We start from the raw sequence: 17705 nt of genomic DNA on the forward strand, positions 1-17705 counted from the left end.
TCGGCGCAGTCTGTTTCGTCATCTGGAGTCGTCCGGGCAATCTCGTCGTCGATCGGGTCAAAAATGTGTCGCGGTCTGAATCCTATCAAAATTTCGGTATGAGTTCAATCAAACAGAACGGTGCAGAGGATGGCGGCGCCAAATCAACGAGTACAGCCAATCCTAAGACTGACAGTCTTATAGAAATGCTCTCTGAGTTCCTTCAGAGTAGCCTTACCTGCTAAGAAATAGCGGTCAAAACTACCATATGGAACGTCAAGTCGAGCGAAGAAAAGTTCAAAATTGCTAACGGGGAGGGCTTCTTCGTTAGTTTTCTAGGAGTAGTCAAGGTCCTAAGGCTAGATCCTAGGCTACTAAATAGGGGAAAACTGCACCTCGATCGAAAACAAGGTCAATACTAATGTACCTATCACACACAAGACCTAATATTTACAATCTCAGTCAGTGTAGCAAGTCAACACATGCAAAATCCAAATAAGGATTAAAATATACACAGATGTTATTTTTAAGATACTTGAAGATAACTCCTAGATATTATTTGCTCTTCAAAAATATGAAAATCATAAGATTAAAATATACACAGATGCATGTTGGGCAGATGAGGTAGCATAAAGGAAATCGACCAATAGGTAATATTCATATATATGTGGCAATCTTGTTAGTTGGAGAAGCGCAAAACAAACTATTGTCTTTTAAAGTAGTGCAAAATTTGAATATTTTGCTCTTGCACAAGGAATATGTGAAGGAATTTGACTTCAAAGTTTATTAAGAGATCTTAATGTTAAGAAAAAAGACAGCTAAGATATTCAGTGACAGTCAAACAACGACTAATATAACCAAAAATCTTGTGCATGATGATAGAAAAAAACACATCGAGATTGATTGACACTTCATCTCAGAAAAGGTTAATAACGGAGTTGTTTCCAACAAGAATTTAGATTGTTGACATTCTCATCAAAGTAATACCGAGAATCGGTCATAATAAATTGAATTTCCAGCAAAGTTTGTATAGTATATGTAACCCAACTTAAAAGGGAGTGTAGGAAATTGCTTACTCGTACTCTTGTTCACAAAGAAATTTATTTCCTTCACTCATGATATATTTCAATATTCGTTATTCCTTTATTAGATATTTTATATTTTTCCTATATTAGTGGGATTCCTAGTTTAAATGAATTCCAGTTTCCTATTTTGTGGACTGGTATGTGAGACACTCTTATATATGTGAAATATGGTATAATTCATGAATAGGTGAAAAAAAAAATGAAATCTCCAACAAGTCATCGCAACGAACTCCCATCTCGTCTACCTCCCCCTCCCTATTTCCCACGAATGTTCGATAGGCATAATCTCCTTATACTCAAAATCCTCAGAACGCACAAAAAATTTAACTCAGAATTGAATAAAAAATGGTTTGAACCGTCCTTCTATTATAGACAGAGAAAAATGCCTAGTACGACCCACTTGAAATAAATAAAACATACAAAGACGAATCCAACCCCCCAAATAAATCCACAAATTTGAAATGACACTAGCATAGGTATCTAAAATAAAATCTAATTTAAAATTACAAATTAGTTTTCCAATTTGCACCTAAATCGCCACTAGATGCACAAAACCTATTTAAAAGCTGACAAAATAGATTTTTTTAAGGACTTTTTTTTTTAGGACTCCAAATTGAAGCTTTGTACGTATTAGAAAGTCCAAATAGATAAGGACTTGCATGTGCTTCGCAAGACTTCAACTTAAACATATAACTTCAAAAGACGTGCAAATCAACTTGAAAAACATGCAAATTTTCAAAAGCATTTTCACGTCCCCGAAATCTAATTACTGGCATGTGCTTCGACTAAAAATAAATATTCACCAAGAAACAACACCATAATAGCAAAATGGTTGAAAAAAAGCATGTCCGTTAAATTAATGTTTATTATTTAAAAAATTAAGTTCTGGGATATTAACTAATTTCAGGTAAAGAGGCAATAAGCATGTTGAAGGCCAAAAACTTTAAAAATGCTTATAAATTAATTCAGATTTGACCTGCAAAATTTAAACCAGAATTTCTGCAGGAAATAGCCGTCATCATCATATGAGAACCATCAAGAGAATGAACAAAATTTGGAGGAAAAGCTGTCTTTTGCTGCTTAGCTGCAACCTGAAGAAAACAAAAGTAAGGTTAAGATACGAAAATAATGAAAAAAATTTCAAAATAAAAACTGGACAATTTATGTAAGACCCCGTTTTAATGAAAGACTACATTTGTCCAAATTAGTCCCTCGCACCTCAAATATGATCCAAAATAGTCCCTTGATTCATCAAATCTGATAAAAAATAATCCAATAAATAGACTTTTTTGGATCATATTTGACAGATCAAGAGATTAAATTTAACACATTTATAGTCTTGGGGCAAAATGATCTCATATAAATAGTCCAGGGACCATTTTATCATTTTCTCAGTAAATAATAAGCAAGAGTTGTGTAACATAGATCATTTTACACACCAAACAACCATCCCTCTTTAAAGCCAAAACTTGTAGCGAGGTTCTTATCTGCAATCATCAAGGGAAAAAATGATGGGTTAGCAAGAAGGTTGGAGAAGTGCGTATCAAATAAGACTAGTTGAAACGGACATACCTGAAAGAAGAGAGAAAATACAAAATAAAATTAAGAACATGTTTTCAAGCCTCTGATAGAAATAATGCTGATATAAATATTTATGATCATCAATAGCGCACAGATTCCCCTATAGCTAAGGTAAGGCTTCGAGTTGGATGAACCATAATTAGATAACAAAAAGGAAAATTTACATACATACCACTCAATTCCAATGTATTTACATATCTAAAACCTAAACTTCAATTTTTACCTACATGCAAACTTTCTGTGCATGAAAAGGTGTATTTCACTTCATAAAAATCAAAATGATGGTATTTTTCATGTTAGATGAAAGATTTGGGGGCTATAAATGTAAAAAGAAAGCTTTAGGTGTTAGATATTTACATACATAAGAATTGGGTGGTATGTATGTAAATGTACCCAAAAAGGCTAACATATGTATGCAGCATGCAAGAAGGCAACAGGGTTTGCAAGATGTTCCTTGCTTTCTTTCCTAATTGAAGTCCGTGTAAATGAGAAATAAAGCATACATTTTAGATTGAGAAAAAAACTGTACCCGTCTTTCACATTTAGATAATATGAATATGAGAATTTGGCATCATAACCAATAAAAAATTGTTATTTTTTTCTTTTAAAAAAAATTGTAACATTCACAATCAGAACATGAAAATAATCATATTGAAAAGTGAGGCAGTATGTGCCAAAGTCAAGGGAAGATGAGGGTACAAATGAAAATAAAAGAAAACCAAAATGCAACGCAATCTAAAATGAAAGGTTTAAGGTTTTGTTTATGAAAAATGAGAATACATAAATGCAAACACAAAGCAGGATATCCATCACAAACTCCTATTCACTACATGTGATTCGTATAAACGAAAAATAGAAAGGTTTTATGTAAGCTTCTAATTGATAAAAGATTAACCATAATAAATTTTGATATAAAGATTTACCACAAGATGTGAGAGCGTATAAGCAAAGTGTGTAATAATTAAAAATAATAATAATAAAAAAATAAATAAATAAGTAAGATTTCAAACCCAGCAGTTCCATTAATAGGAGATGGTGGAGAAAACCGTTTCATCCAGAGCAAAAGAGAAACAAAATTCATCTCATTGGAAACATAGAAAGCAAGATATGTAGAGAGGTGAAGCCATCAAAAGGGATGACATGGGGTGTGTTCGCATGCAGGTGATAAATTCACTGTGTTGATCGAATATTGCATGCTTCTGTAGAAAATATCAAACCACGAATCTTAAAATCCTCACAAATGAGGCTAAAATCATTGGGTAGTGTCTTAACTCATTTTTCTTCTGAAAACCTGATTCGGAATAACACAAAACTAACAAAAAAAGTCTGGAGCTCGAATTTTTAGAGCCCATAAATTAGTTCCGAGGGCTCTGAAAAATCGCGTAAAAATAGAGAAAAAAAAGTTAAAAACTTGCAAGTTAAAATATATAATCTTTGGGGCTCAAATCTCGAGTAGTTTGACTAGTTCCACTTTTAGAGCAAGGCAAAGGACGAAACACAATGATGCAGGAAGCCGAAGTTTCCTGTAGTGCCTCAATCGCGGCTCTCACAATTGCGGGGATAAGGGTCGAATAAGTAGTTCTTTTCCTTTTTTATTCCAGTTTCAGAATGCGTCTTTCTTTGGTTATTCCTTCTTTGGTTCTTTCCTAATTTTCCTAATTTCTAATTAGGTTCATTTCAATTAAAAGACTTTTATAAGTTGCATTGTGGCTATAAGTTGCATTGTGGATGTTCGTTAAACTTATGAAATTACAAAGACTTTTCTCAGATTTCTATTCCCCATAGTGTTGTAAACTTTTCCTTTTGCAAGTAATATGTCTGCTCTGCAGCTTGCCCAAGAACAGGAGGTATATCTCCTTGTTGACCTCATTTTTGGTGAAGTCTCTTACACTTATTAGAGTTTAGGATCTAGCATTATGGTTTCCTACCGACTCTCTTAGAGGACTAGCCTGGGGCCCGCACCAACTTGAAATTTGAGTCACTTCTTAACTCCTCGTAGTTTCATGTGACCAATTCTAAATCCTCAACACATAGTTGAGTCGATTAAAACCAGCGCGACGAAGCTCGAGTCGAGTACCCATATGATCTAAAGCCTTAGAAAGTCCATCGCGTCATCCGTGCACACTCATGATGCACGAATATCGCAATTCATGCGTTCGATGCACATAATTATCGAATTCACACCATTTGCACCTGTAGAAGGCTTTGCAATTGATCAGAAGGCTTTGCAATTGTTTGCAATTGATCAAACTCGAATCAATTGTTGGACCGATCGATCACGAGCGATAATTTTAAAGAAATTTGAATTTGACGTGTTTCCAACCCGACCATCAACGAGGTCGTCCGAGCGACCCCAGATGACGAAGCGGACCGCGCCGACACATCTGAAACGTCGACTTTAGCTAGTAGGGACTCTCACTTTGATATGATTTTGTGCACGAGCGAGAGGTGCGCAAATCGAGGAAAATTAAATATTATATATATTTTTTAGGGGATATATTTATGTTATATAGCCGGTGGGTGGTCTTTTATTTCCGCCTAAATCCCTAGCTCGTGGCTCCCCTCGGTTTCGTCCCTGGATTTAGCCCTAGCCGCGCCTTTCCTCTTGTTGGTCTTGTCTCTTCGCGTAACAAGTTGACCTCGTCTCTCTAGTCGTCCTTTGCCCGAGCTGCGGCTTCCTGAAGTATCTTTTGCTTCGTCACGCTGAGCGGGAAACCATTCGCGGTAGGTTGACTCTGTGTGTTTGTTCCCTGAGTCATGAATGTGGCAATCTCCCTCCTTCCCGATAGTTCATCACACTGTAGCCCTGGCTGTGGTGCTTTCTTCTTCCTGCTGGGAGTGGCTTCGCCTGGGTAAGTCCTGCGAGCTTTTCTTTCCTTCCTCCGCGCCCATAAAAGCCCATGGAAGGGGATTGTTGTGGGGTTACAAACTGAAATTTTGGGGGAGACCACCGGAATCGCCTCTCATCCTTGCGAGCATGGTGTTTGGGAAGCCTTCTGATTCTCTTCTTTTGTTTGCAAAGGCTCAAGCGAGGAACCTGTTTACCCCTTCCCCTGCTTTCTTTCTCTATTCGACAAGGGTTGTGCTTATGGTATGCATGTGTGGGGTGGTGTATTTTGTCTTGGGTGGTATTTAATTCTGGAATCATGGCTAACTGTTGGATTTGAGCTGACTTTAGTATAAATGCATATTGTCGGGTTTGTTTTAAATGCTTCATGCTGATTAGCTAAGAAGGGGGGCTTATAAGAAAGGCATGGTTTAATTCTTACGCATGTGCTAGCTTCTTCCTTATATTCTTACCATATCTATGCTGGTATATTGAAGTTTGAGGGTTGTTTTAGCCTTCTGGACTGCGGTTTTCCTTGCTTCCTTGGTTTAACATTAAGGATTTCGAGGTTGTTTAAGCCCATTGGGCTGCGGTTTTTCTGGCTGTATTAGTTTAACACTGAGGCTTTTGGAATATTTATTTTGAGGGCTTTTTTTTGTGCTTCTTTGTTTCCCCCCTCTGTTCAAAACATATGTATAAGGGAAGGATACAATCACCACCTCGGAGAAGGATACAGTCGGAGCACCACCATTTCCACGAATACAGCCCACAAAGGGGGAAATTTACTCCGCATAGGAGAACTATCGTTATCCTCCTCTATTCTTCGAGCAGAATCGCAATTCGTCCCACTCTCCCTGTTCCCCGACACATTTTGGGGCCTCTGGTCCCCGCGGGAGTTCCTCTGAAGGATTGTGAGGAAGCCCCACAGGAATGGAGCACTTGCATCGGACACTAAACGACACCTACGTAAGGGCGCTAAACAATGCCCACGTCATGGGAGTTGCAATTTGAGAAAGGATAGGACTCAAGTATGGCTTTGGTTGGAATCATGAGAAAGAGTGGAGTTATAGAGGTTTTCGTACGCTGCGAGCCCGTCGTCGATTTCCTAAATTGTTTTGGTCATGACTGTATCACGAAGGCTGGCGCACTAGGGAAGTTGCGTGAACAAGATGAACAGGAGGGAGTCGAGGTTGAGGCTTTTCTGTGTGCTAACAAAAAAGAAATGAAACAAAGGGAATAGCAAAGGCTTTCGTCGCGACTTATAGGAACGACAACGTGGAAGGGAGGACTACGTCTTTGCGACCATGAAGAGAAAGAAATGGGGATTCCAACTTTGTCGTGGTTTCAATTAGACAAAACAGGAGGGGGGAAAGGACAAGGAGCAAGGTTTTGGGAGTCTGTCACGGCTATTAGTTTGAACTAAGAAAAATTCTCGCGTGAATTGTTTTGGCGTGAGCCGGAGGGAGGAGGTGACTTAATTTTAATTAATTTTGATTAATAATGTTAATTATTTTTAATAATCTCTTATGTCAACATTCCCCAACCTCCTCAGAGAATTTTTAGAGTTATTATTTAAACAACACTTCATTATTCTAGCAAATGTTGTAGATATAAGAAAACTTTTCGATGATTCTTTGAATAACATTGAACTAGACAGCAAAGAGCCTAACCAACTCAATGAAGATCCCAATAAAGCTCAAAGGAAGTAAATAGAATTTGAAAATGATTGACATATTGTTAGAAGTTTAAAAACTCTGGCATGGATTGAGAGAAAATTTTAAACCATGACAAAATTAGGTGGCATAAAACAATGTGCCAAATAAATATTTTTTTATGGAAAACTGAGTGGTATTATACCTTATCCTAAAAATGCTCAAAAGAAATTGCCATTCATCATGTGGTCAAAAAGGTCTCAACTTGACTAATGGGTCAAGCTGAGGAAATAAATCTTACTATGACTAATGGGTTGAGTTCACGGTATTGAGGATGATATCTTTTGCTATGGTCCTTGTCACATGTTTAAGAGGTCTCAACTTGCCCGGTGCTAAAGGATCTCCGGATTTATGTTATTATTTTCTAGATAATGCATGGTTTGTCAAAACTAGTAAGAAGGTGTGTTGCCAGTATCAAAAATAAGAAAAATAAACCTTTCTTTTTGTCTAATATGAGGCTCCCCCTTTACATGTAAGGATCATCTTGAACCAACATATGACAAGAAGTATAGCCTTCAACGATAATTCAGAGAAGTTTGGGAAAATTCTTTAATTACATCTAGGCGGTCATCTGTCATTGGGTTATTCTAAGCATTTTGAGGTTTGTGCGATCACGCCTCAAGCCTAAAAAATGTGTTATCCTAATTCTTTTAGAAGGTATCAAATTCATATGTAACCATTTATCAAACCACCTAAAAATTGTGTTATCCTAATAAGTACAAAAGCTTCCATCAGCCAATAGATCAGAGAGGAAAAAAAATTCCTGTGAAATGTATTAAAAAATTAAAAAGTATAAAGTAGTTGCACATAAAATTTTTTGACATGTTTGTTTCCCTCAATGATTTCAATGACATAATAAAATTAATCTGACTTACAAGATGTCTTTCAAAATTTCTGTACGGCTGAATAACTGGCAATCCAAGCGGAGTAGTCCACCTTACAGGTTGATTCTCTGAAGCAATAATCTGTTTAGGAACAATAACATCAGGACGTTAGTGTGAGAGAATAAATTAACATTAGAGATCAAACAGAGCTTTCACTGTAGATCACTGAAGCGCATAGTTTAATCAAACATAAAATGATAAGATCTATGAAGATTTACATACATACCTGATACCGGAATCAACCCAAACCACAATAAAAACAGAAATATTATTGATGAAACTTAAATAGGTTACAACGGCGTCTCTTCAAAATAGAAAATAAACGATAACAAACATAAAAGACATCCTAGGTAACGGTGAAGGGGATGGGTGGCGGCTGGCCAAGAGGAAGATGTGCTGGTAGGGGGCTGACGGTTGGCCCGGTTGTGCAGGAAGGGTTGGAGAGGCTGCGCTGAGGGGGGGGCTACGGAAATAGAGAAGGGAATATGTGGCTGCGATTGGACAGCGGCACAGAGGAAGGGCTTGTGCAGAGTGGATGGAGCAACAAGCTGCATGGAGAAGGGATAGTAGAGGAGTTAAAACAGTAAGAGAAGGCTGGTAGTGGGGCTGGCAAAGAAAGTGGAGAGGAGGTCTTGGGGAGGGTGGTTGGAAGCAGGGAGGAAGAAGTGCGGCTGGTGGCTGTCAGCAGGGAAGAGGTGGAATGTGGAGGGGAGTTGGGAAGGATAACTATACCCGTGGGAGAGAGAGTTACAGCAGGAGCATCTCTCAAGCTCTTGAAAATCACCACCTCGGACATGTTACAGTTGGAGCACCTTCTCGTCTTCAGATACAGCCCTAAATGGGAAAACATCCATCGACGACAAGTTTGACGGAATTCTCCGGCTGTAACATGTCTGGTGGCTGGGAGGAGTACAGGTATTACAGCAAGAAGTTACGGAAATAGAGAAGGGAATATGCGGCTGCGATTGGACAGCGGCACAGAGGAAGGGCTTGTGGAGAGTGGGTCGAGCAACAAACAGCATGGAGAAGGGATGGTAGAGGAGTTAAGGCAGTATGGGAAGGCTGGTAGTGGGGCTGGCAAAGAAAGTGGAGAGGATGTCTTGGGGAGGGTGGCTGGAAGCAGGGAGGAGGAAGTGCGGCTGGCAGCTGGCAGCAAGGAAGAGGTGGAATGCAGAGGGGAGTTGGGAAGGATAACTATCCCCGTGGGAGAGAGAGTTACAACAAAAGCGCCCCTCAAGTTCTTGAAGAAGATCACCACCACGAACATGTTACAATCGGAGCACCTTCTCGTCTTCAGATACAGCTCTAGATGGGAAAACAGCCGTCGACGACAAGTTTGACAGAATTCTCAAAACACCAAAAACTGAACCCTAAAACCAAATAGCAACAAATTTATAATAAACTAAGTGATGCCAAAATTAACCCAAATCATAATAGAAAATATATTTTATTACGCCAAAAGCAACGAGGTTAGAATCTGAACCCAAAACAGAAAAGAAAATACAACACAACACGATCTCCGGCACGACTCTCCGGCAGGGCGAGGCGGGGCAGCCAGCCTGCAGACAGTGCAGAGAGGGGCTGGGATAGGTGGCGGCAGGGTAGCAGAGGTTCAGTTGTCTTGCAGTTACAGCAAAAGACGGGGATTAGGTGTTTGGTGGCAGTGCAAGGGGGCCAGATAGCAACTCGTAGCAGGCTGGCTGCAGGAAACGGGAGGGAGTGGGGCTGGCTGCAGGAAACAAGAAGGGTAGTTGGGATTGGATCCGCAACCAAGAAGCAGGTCATGGCCATCTATGGCTGGAAACAGGAGAAAGGAGGGGAAAGCTGCTGTTACTGGAAAGAGGAAAGGATGTCGTAGGTTTGTTGGACAACTGGAGGGTGATTGAAGGGAAAAAAGGGAGGAGGGTGCATCGCAGATGGCAGCAAGGAGAATAGAGAAAGATACACACCACCTCAGGCGAGTTACAACCGAAACACCTTCACGTCGTCAGATACAGCCCTCGAAGGAAAAGGGGGATTCTGGAGGCTGTCCAAACAAAAATCTCAACCAAAAACTAGGACCTTATGTGGCTAACACCTAAACAGAAATCCCAACCCGGTTCAGCCCCATGCAGCCGCTCTCAATAACACTCAATTCCTATGTATTTATATGGCTAACACCTAAACTTCAATTTTTACATGCATGTCACGTTACTTCTGTATGACAAGATGCATTTCACTTTTTAAAAGTTAAAATGATTTTGTTTTTGATGTGGTACGAAAGATTTAAGTGGAATAAAGGCAAAAATAGAGTTTAGGTGTTAGATATGTTAATACACAGGACTTGGGCTGTATTTATAAAATGCGCCTAAGATAAAATGTCAGTTAGACGAGAAGGTAGTGAAAGAGCTTCTAATTTTGAGCAAGTAAAACAATTAAATCTGCATGGTGATAAACAAGTTTATGCAGCAAATGAACAACAAAAAATGTAAACACAAGGATATTCAAGAGGTATAGCAACAGCTGAGCCTATACTAACACAAAGAAAATTCGTTCCAAGTATTTCCCAAAAGCTATACAAACTTTTAGTAGAGAACTTTTTGTGAATTGCCCTAGTTTGAAAACCGCACAATTCTTTTTTACCCCTAATCACAGAAGATACAAGGAGAAATGTAAAACTACTATTAAAATAATGAATATAAAGAAAGAAATTTCCTTTATTTGTTCCCCATAAATCTCCCTATCATGTGACCAAACCAAAAAAAAAGAGAGAAGAAAAAGAATTAACTTATTTTTGAAAAGTTGTTCCAGCATAGGATCCAACAGTGTTAGAGAAGAAGATGGGTTTTTCGTCCACTGGAGAAATAACAACAATAAAGCTCTATTAAACTTATAATTGTTATATAATGTTCAAAGGTTTCACGAAATAAATTCAGTAAAGGCACTAGAAAGTAGCCCTTTAAAGAGAAAAATTTTGAAACGGTCAAAAACAAGCCACTACAAGTTAGCTGGCATATTTCACTGTGTTTACCTATTGGTTTAGCTTCAGATGAATTTTGCAAACAACTAAACTTAAATGCAAATCTAGAAGAGTATGGTTAAAAACTCCGTCATTTTAGTGCTGATTAAATCTATCTACCTTCCAAAGAATCAAGAATTACTAAGTTTAAATTTGTGCACCAAAAGGATGGAGTGTCACAAAAGCTAAACAAAGTTTTAAGATTTCTTATTTGGATTTGGATGAGCACAGAAACTAAACAAAGGCCAACAATTATATGGAGCCTTATGAAGTCTAGCTTCCACTAAAAACGACAACAACAATAAGCCTTTTGTCCCACTAAGTGGGGTCAGCTGCATGAATCAATTTTCTCCATTGTTTCCTACCGAGTCTCATAGTTTCCACTAAATGAACCTCTTTTTTAAAAGATTCAAGGCCATCGAAAGATAATACAGGATTAGAAAATACTGTCATATTACCGAATAGAAAAGGATTGTTAAACAGGCAAAAAATATGAATACACTAGCAAGACCAAAAGTTTGCTTAAAATACATTCTCAGCAAGATGAAACAAGTAATGAAACTGAAGTAAACAACTAGTTAAGAAAGTTGATATAAAGTTTTCTTAGTTACACTTGATCTCCAAACTAAATGCATCAATCTCTTTGACTGTCAATTGTAAATTCTTCATAGAAACAATATCTTCAAGATTTTTCTTATATCAAGATGCAAATTGATACCTGAGTTAAGCCGAATGATAATTGAAAAATAAATATTATTGTTGAATGCAAAAGATTTACAAGCAAGGATGCTTAAAAACAAAAATAAAACGGCACAAAACACAAGCGACACCCTAGGACAAGAATGAAAGTGGTGGGCTGCAGGTTGAGGTGGCGAAATCGGGGAGTCGTAGGTGAGGGGAGAGGGCTGGCGACAGCAAGATGGGCGTACATGTGCAACTGGACAGCAGGTAATGTTGTGGGGGAGGGACGAAAACTGGTCTAGGGAAAAGGGGACGGTGGTACAGCTGCTATGGTATGCAAGCTATGCGTCAGCAGTAGGGAGGCACCCAGGAATGCTGGCAGCAAGCAGTTGGGTGCCAGAAGGATGGCACAAGCATGTGGGTAGAAGAAGCGAGGAAGCATGTGGAGATAGTCACCACCTATGAGCAGGACACAACAGAAGCACCACCATTCCTCGATTACAGCTCTTGAAGGGTGAACTTGAGACACCAAAACCTGTCCCTATAAAAAACTCAACAAAAACAAAACCCAAACACGAGATTAAATATAAATACTAGTAGATAACTAAGGGGGACCTCATTCGTAGAAGCTTTTGGTTGCACGTGATAGTGACTAAATTGTTGTAATCTCAGAGCTGAAGGATTTTCAACTGCGGCCCTAATAGTGATCACACGGACGCTACACCTTCCCCCAAAGCACCTAAGGATTTTTTCTCACTTGTGAGCAAACGAGCATCTCGATCAAATCTTCTGAGGCTACTCATCACGCATATACTGTTGAATCCTTCCAAAAAAACCCAAGGTTTCCTCACCTGGATTTTTTCTCACTTGTGAGCAAACGAGCATCTCGGTCAAATCTTCTGAGGCTACTCGTCACGCATATACTGTTGAATCCTTCCAAAGCAACCCAAGGTTTCCTCACCTTGCTCTGATGTGATGGTAGTTCGAATCACTCCAAATGGTGGAGGTCATGACAGTAAGGTATCAATCATGATGTACTGAAATGCTCTTTGTTATGACTGTTCCGTGTCTGGGATCAACACCTTATTCTTATCATCCTCAATCATTACGAAAATCAATCTCCCCGACGTTGCTCTGATGGCAAGGGCATATGTGATCTCAAGCTCCGTCAAACAAAGAAGGACAATGCGCTTTCTCTCCTTAGTGAAGTAGGTCTTTCTAAATCCATTGTGTTAAGTCCTGCAGTCAAATTGTCATGGTCTTCCCAAAAACAGGTGCTAGGCATCCATGGAACCACGTCACACCACACCTGATTTTATAGTTAGCTTCTAATTGATAACTCTACTAGACATATCCTGTTAATGTAGACCATGTTCCCTTATTCAGCCATGTCAAAGAATTTGACTAGGAATCGTGCTAAATTAAAAGCTCTAATTTCTTCATTATATGCGTAAACAACACCTTCTTGCAGTTTCCTTCATTGATGATGAGACTGCATACCTTCTAGTTCACAGTGCAATGGGTGTAAAATATGTTGTCGCGAAGCTAATGTGGATCCCTCGTATCCTCAATCTGTAGGACCAGTCGAACCACGAGCATCTCGCCTTCAGCCAATGAAAGATAATACACCTCACCCTATTACTTACCTGCCTCCTCGTCGCTAACCGCTTCCAAGGCGCCTTGCACGGTAAACGACACGACTCGGCTCATCAGGCACTAGAAGCAAGTGCCAAAATTCATGGCATCTCGTCGCTAGCCGCTTCCAAGACGCCATGCTCGGTAAAAGACATGACTCGGCTCATCAGGCAAATAGAGGCAAGTGCCAAAATTCATGGCATCTAAAGCATTTTCGAGCGTGAATTGCAGTAGGTGTGCTATTTTTCTCAGACTTCTTCCCACTCGGGGTGGCTTTGTCCTTATCTGAACTAGTTTTCTCAACTCCCCGAGGCGTGCTCATTCTAGTGTCTCCAAATGCGGGTGGCTGTCGAACTGGTGGTGGTTGTCTACTCTATTTCTATTGTCTCTCCACCTTCAAGGTAAAGGTCTTAACATCTTCCATGACTAATAAAGTTGCAGTTGCACAACGTTGCATATAGCGGGCTTTAGGCCCCCCAGATAACAGGTTATTGTGTGCTCTTCTAACTCGACCAACTCACACTTCATCTGCAACTAGTCAAACTACGCCGTGAACTCCTCCAGTGATAGGTCTCTCTGCTACATGTGATGGAGTCTCAGAAACATATCCCGGCGGTAGTAAGGTGGTAATTATTTCCTTTGTATCTCTTTCCTCATTTTTTTTCACTTGGTAATCATATCATTGTTTTCTCTTTCCTGTCTTCCCTTCCCACTGTAAGAAGTTGCTCTTCTTCAACTTGATGGCTCTTAAGTTTACCATTTATCCTCTCACACTTCCTTATACTTGAAGATTCACTCAACAGATTGCAACCAATCGATAAAAACACTAGGATCCATACCTTCATTGAACTTCAGTAGACCACTTGGATGCCAAAATCCTTGTCCTCCATATGCGGTCTCCTGTCTCAATCTCCTTTGATACTGAATTTCAAGGCGTCGGAACCTATATTCCTCATCACTGACGTCTTTCATGTGGAACAGATTCAAATCATTATCCCTTTCTTCCCTTCGACTCTCCAGATCACGGTCAAGGGAGTAATCTCCTCCTGAATTTCATCGTCAATCTCCGCAAGACACTGTTGAAGTCAACCGATCTCCCGATATTTCTCATCTCGGGTAAGTTTCGACATATAACTCCTCAGTGGCATGATTATAATTTGGGGAGTGAAAGGAGCAAATAGGGATAAGAAAGAAAATTTTTGGTGGAGGGGATAAGATGAATGCTAGGAAACCCTAAGATAAGGGTAGGATTAGGCTAGCTATAATATCAAATGATATCAGAGCAAGCTCGAACAATGATAAAAAACAAATATTATTATTAAAAGGGTTACAAGAAAAGACTCTTAAAAACAGAAATAAAACGACACAACATACAAGTGAGACACCCTAGGACGATGATTAAAGTGGTGGACTGAGGGTTGAAGTGATAGAATTGAGGAGTCGAAGGTGAGGGGAGAGGGCTAGCAATAGCAAAATGGGTGTAGTTATGTGGCTGAACAGTAGGTAGGGCTGTGGGAGAGGGACGATAGTAAATCTAAGGGAAACGAGGAGGGTGGCAGCAGCTTCTACGGTGTGCAGTTTGGGTGTCAACAAGCACGGAAGGGAGCTAGAATGTTGGCAGCGAGCAGCACCACACACACACACACACACAAACTTGGGTGGCAACCCAGCCCAACCTTGAATTCATGCTCAATGAACCGGTAGGCCATTTCATGGGAGAGTCGAGCCCCATATCACAAATGCATCATAAGAAAATATGAAAATAGTTCTATAAAAATAATCTATCATGCATTTAACAAAATTCACGAGCTTATGTGTTTCTTGTCGGTCATTTTGTATGAACTCTGCACTAATACATAAAAGTTTAGCATTTTACATTAGAGAAAATTGTCAAAATAGTCCCTTAACTCTTTATAGGGGGTCATTTTAGTCTTAAATTCAATAAAAGTGTCATCCCAAGGCTCTTTTAATATGAGCTGAAATAATCCTTATGGAGAACTATTTCGATATGAATTTAAAGAGTCTGGGGATTAATTTTGAAACTTATAAACTCCAAGAGTAAAACAATCCCATGTAAGAAGTCAGGAGACTATTTTAACACTTTACACTTATACGTTAGAACAAATGACTTCAATTTTGTAAGCTCAAGGGCATAATAACAGTTCAAACCTTTGCACAATCACCGAGCCATTTCATGATGCTTCGTGCAGCTTGGAACATCTCTCCCAAAGCATTCAAAGTGACCTTCCAAGAAATGGTTGCTTGAGCCAATGTTATGTGAAACACGGAATTCATCAATAGTGAATGGCACTTAAGCATTTACCTTAGCTGCATAGCAAGATACACGAAAGAGCAACCTCTCATCAGTGATTTTTCCTTTTTCTATCAATCTCCTTTTTATTTGCTCTCTGGCACCAACATATGTGACACCATAGACTGATGTCATGACAGTCTGCTTCACTAACTTCCTGTCCACCTGAAAGCTAACAAGATCCAATCATAAATAATGGGCTGTATTAGAAGATAAATTCAATCCTCCAAAGGCCATACATTGGGTATAAAGTTGTATAACCATGGACAAGGGAAAAGGCACAAACCTGATCAAGTAAAATTTTAGCTAATAAAGCAGTAGGATCATTAGTCGGGTCTTTCTGAGAGTCTTCCTTTACTATCTCATAAACCCTTAATATTGGACACAAAAAAATTAATTATAATAAGTGCATAAAGAAATTTACTGAAGTTAGAGCATCCACTAGTAAAATTATATCACAAACTTTAAGTTTAGAGTTATTTTGACAATAAATAAAAAGTACACTGCAAATGAGGACTATAGATGAAAAGAGATTCGACAAAAACATAAAATTACACGGTTCTCAGCCATTGGCAAACCAAGTGACTGAGCATTTAAGGAGAATTAAAGAAATATTTGTGAGCTCCGAAGATTCTTAACCAACCTTTCAAAGAGAGTTGCCATTACAAGTTGAATTTCTAGAAAGCAAATTGGATTTAGAAAAGAATCCACCTATAGATAAAAGAAAGCTGGCCATGAAAAGTAAACTATTTATAGAGGATAGCAGAAAGCGAACCATGAACTACTCGTGTTGAAGCTTAGCAAACAAAACCCATTTAATTTCTCATTGCAGGAAATATATAAAGATTTGTAACTTAAAAACAATTGATTCCTAAAGGATACTTTTAGTAAAAATTGATGATGTTGAAAATAAATATATTTTAGGAACCGAGCAATAATAGAGCTAGATCATTACTGAAATCATCAGAAACATTATAAAAATATGTCTACGCAATTTGCTTTAAATAAATAGTAGAAAAATGTCTACTAAAACTCATTAACAGGCAAGTAACACTACCTTGCAGCTATTCCAGAATATACATCTGCAGGCCTCTCTTGAGCAACCAAGTTTACTGCAGTGGCTTCCAACTAATAAGTTGGAAATAATCAAATTACAATAAAAAATTTTTTAAAAAACAAAGATATGCGTAAATCATATAAAAGGATTAAAAATTAAGATAAAATTAGCCTTTAATCCCGGAAAAAATAATTTCAGAGTGAAATTGTTGGAAGCCTGTCGTGCATCAACTTCATTTTGGTAGAGCAATTAGTAATATACCAGTGCATTGGATGGGATGATGAAAATAACTAAGGATTAAATATATAATTCTTCTACTTATGATAAGTGCTCAAAAGCATAATCAAAGAGATTTATGGGTGGTAATGTAAAAGTTCAAGTGGTTCTGAGAGCAAAAACAATAACAAGAAAATTAATAATAATATGTAGGAGACACTAAGAAAAGGATGCAAGCGAGTTTATTTGATTTAACAAGATTTACCTCGGTTCATGACCCACTGAAAGATAAATGTCTGCTAATTCAGAGACAAAAAATGTAACAAATGTTTACTCTCAAATGTTTTCTTCTCATTTTTATCTCGATAATACTCTTCCCTCTCTATTATTCCCCCTTCCAAACCCAACCATGTTCGCTAAAGATAAAGGAAAGCTGGCCACCTCCTATGTCAAACCACCTATCAGTCACCAGTCCATATAACATTCATTGATTTCCAGGACTCTGACTTCTAATTGTTACCTTTAGGCCTTCAACAATCACCATCAAACACATAAGAAACCAATCTATATCACATCGGCTAAGATAACATTCAAACATCTATTTCTGAGACCTCCAACTCTATCAAAGGTTGATTAAAGGTGAAGCATGAATGATAACAGTAACAATCAATTTCTCCTCCATTTATATAGCAACAATCATGTGATAGTTTTGAAGGATTAGGTATAAACAAAGTCATAA

At 38.6% G+C, this 17705-nt stretch overlaps 1 protein-coding gene across 1 annotated transcript in view; it reads right to left on the reverse strand.

Annotated features, from left to right (window-relative positions):
- Positions 1–2040: 2040 nt before the first annotated feature.
- LOC110037441 (DNA-directed RNA polymerase 3, chloroplastic-like) overlaps positions 2041–17705 on the reverse strand; it is a gene marked incomplete at its 3' end in the record, with an annotated part of 66591 nt that continues 50926 nt past the window's right edge. The window contains 7 exon segments of the mRNA XM_020742096.1: positions 2041–2155; positions 2504–2551; positions 8060–8149; positions 15552–15626; positions 15706–15858; positions 15980–16064; positions 16751–16821. Of these exon segments, the coding sequence (XP_020597755.1) occupies positions 2041–2155; positions 2504–2551; positions 8060–8149; positions 15552–15626; positions 15706–15858; positions 15980–16064; positions 16751–16821 (637 nt within the window).

This window comes from Phalaenopsis equestris, unplaced genomic scaffold (genome assembly GCF_001263595.1).
Source record: "Phalaenopsis equestris unplaced genomic scaffold, ASM126359v1 Scaffold000002, whole genome shotgun sequence".
NCBI classification, from domain to species: Eukaryota; Viridiplantae; Streptophyta; class Magnoliopsida; order Asparagales; family Orchidaceae; genus Phalaenopsis; species Phalaenopsis equestris.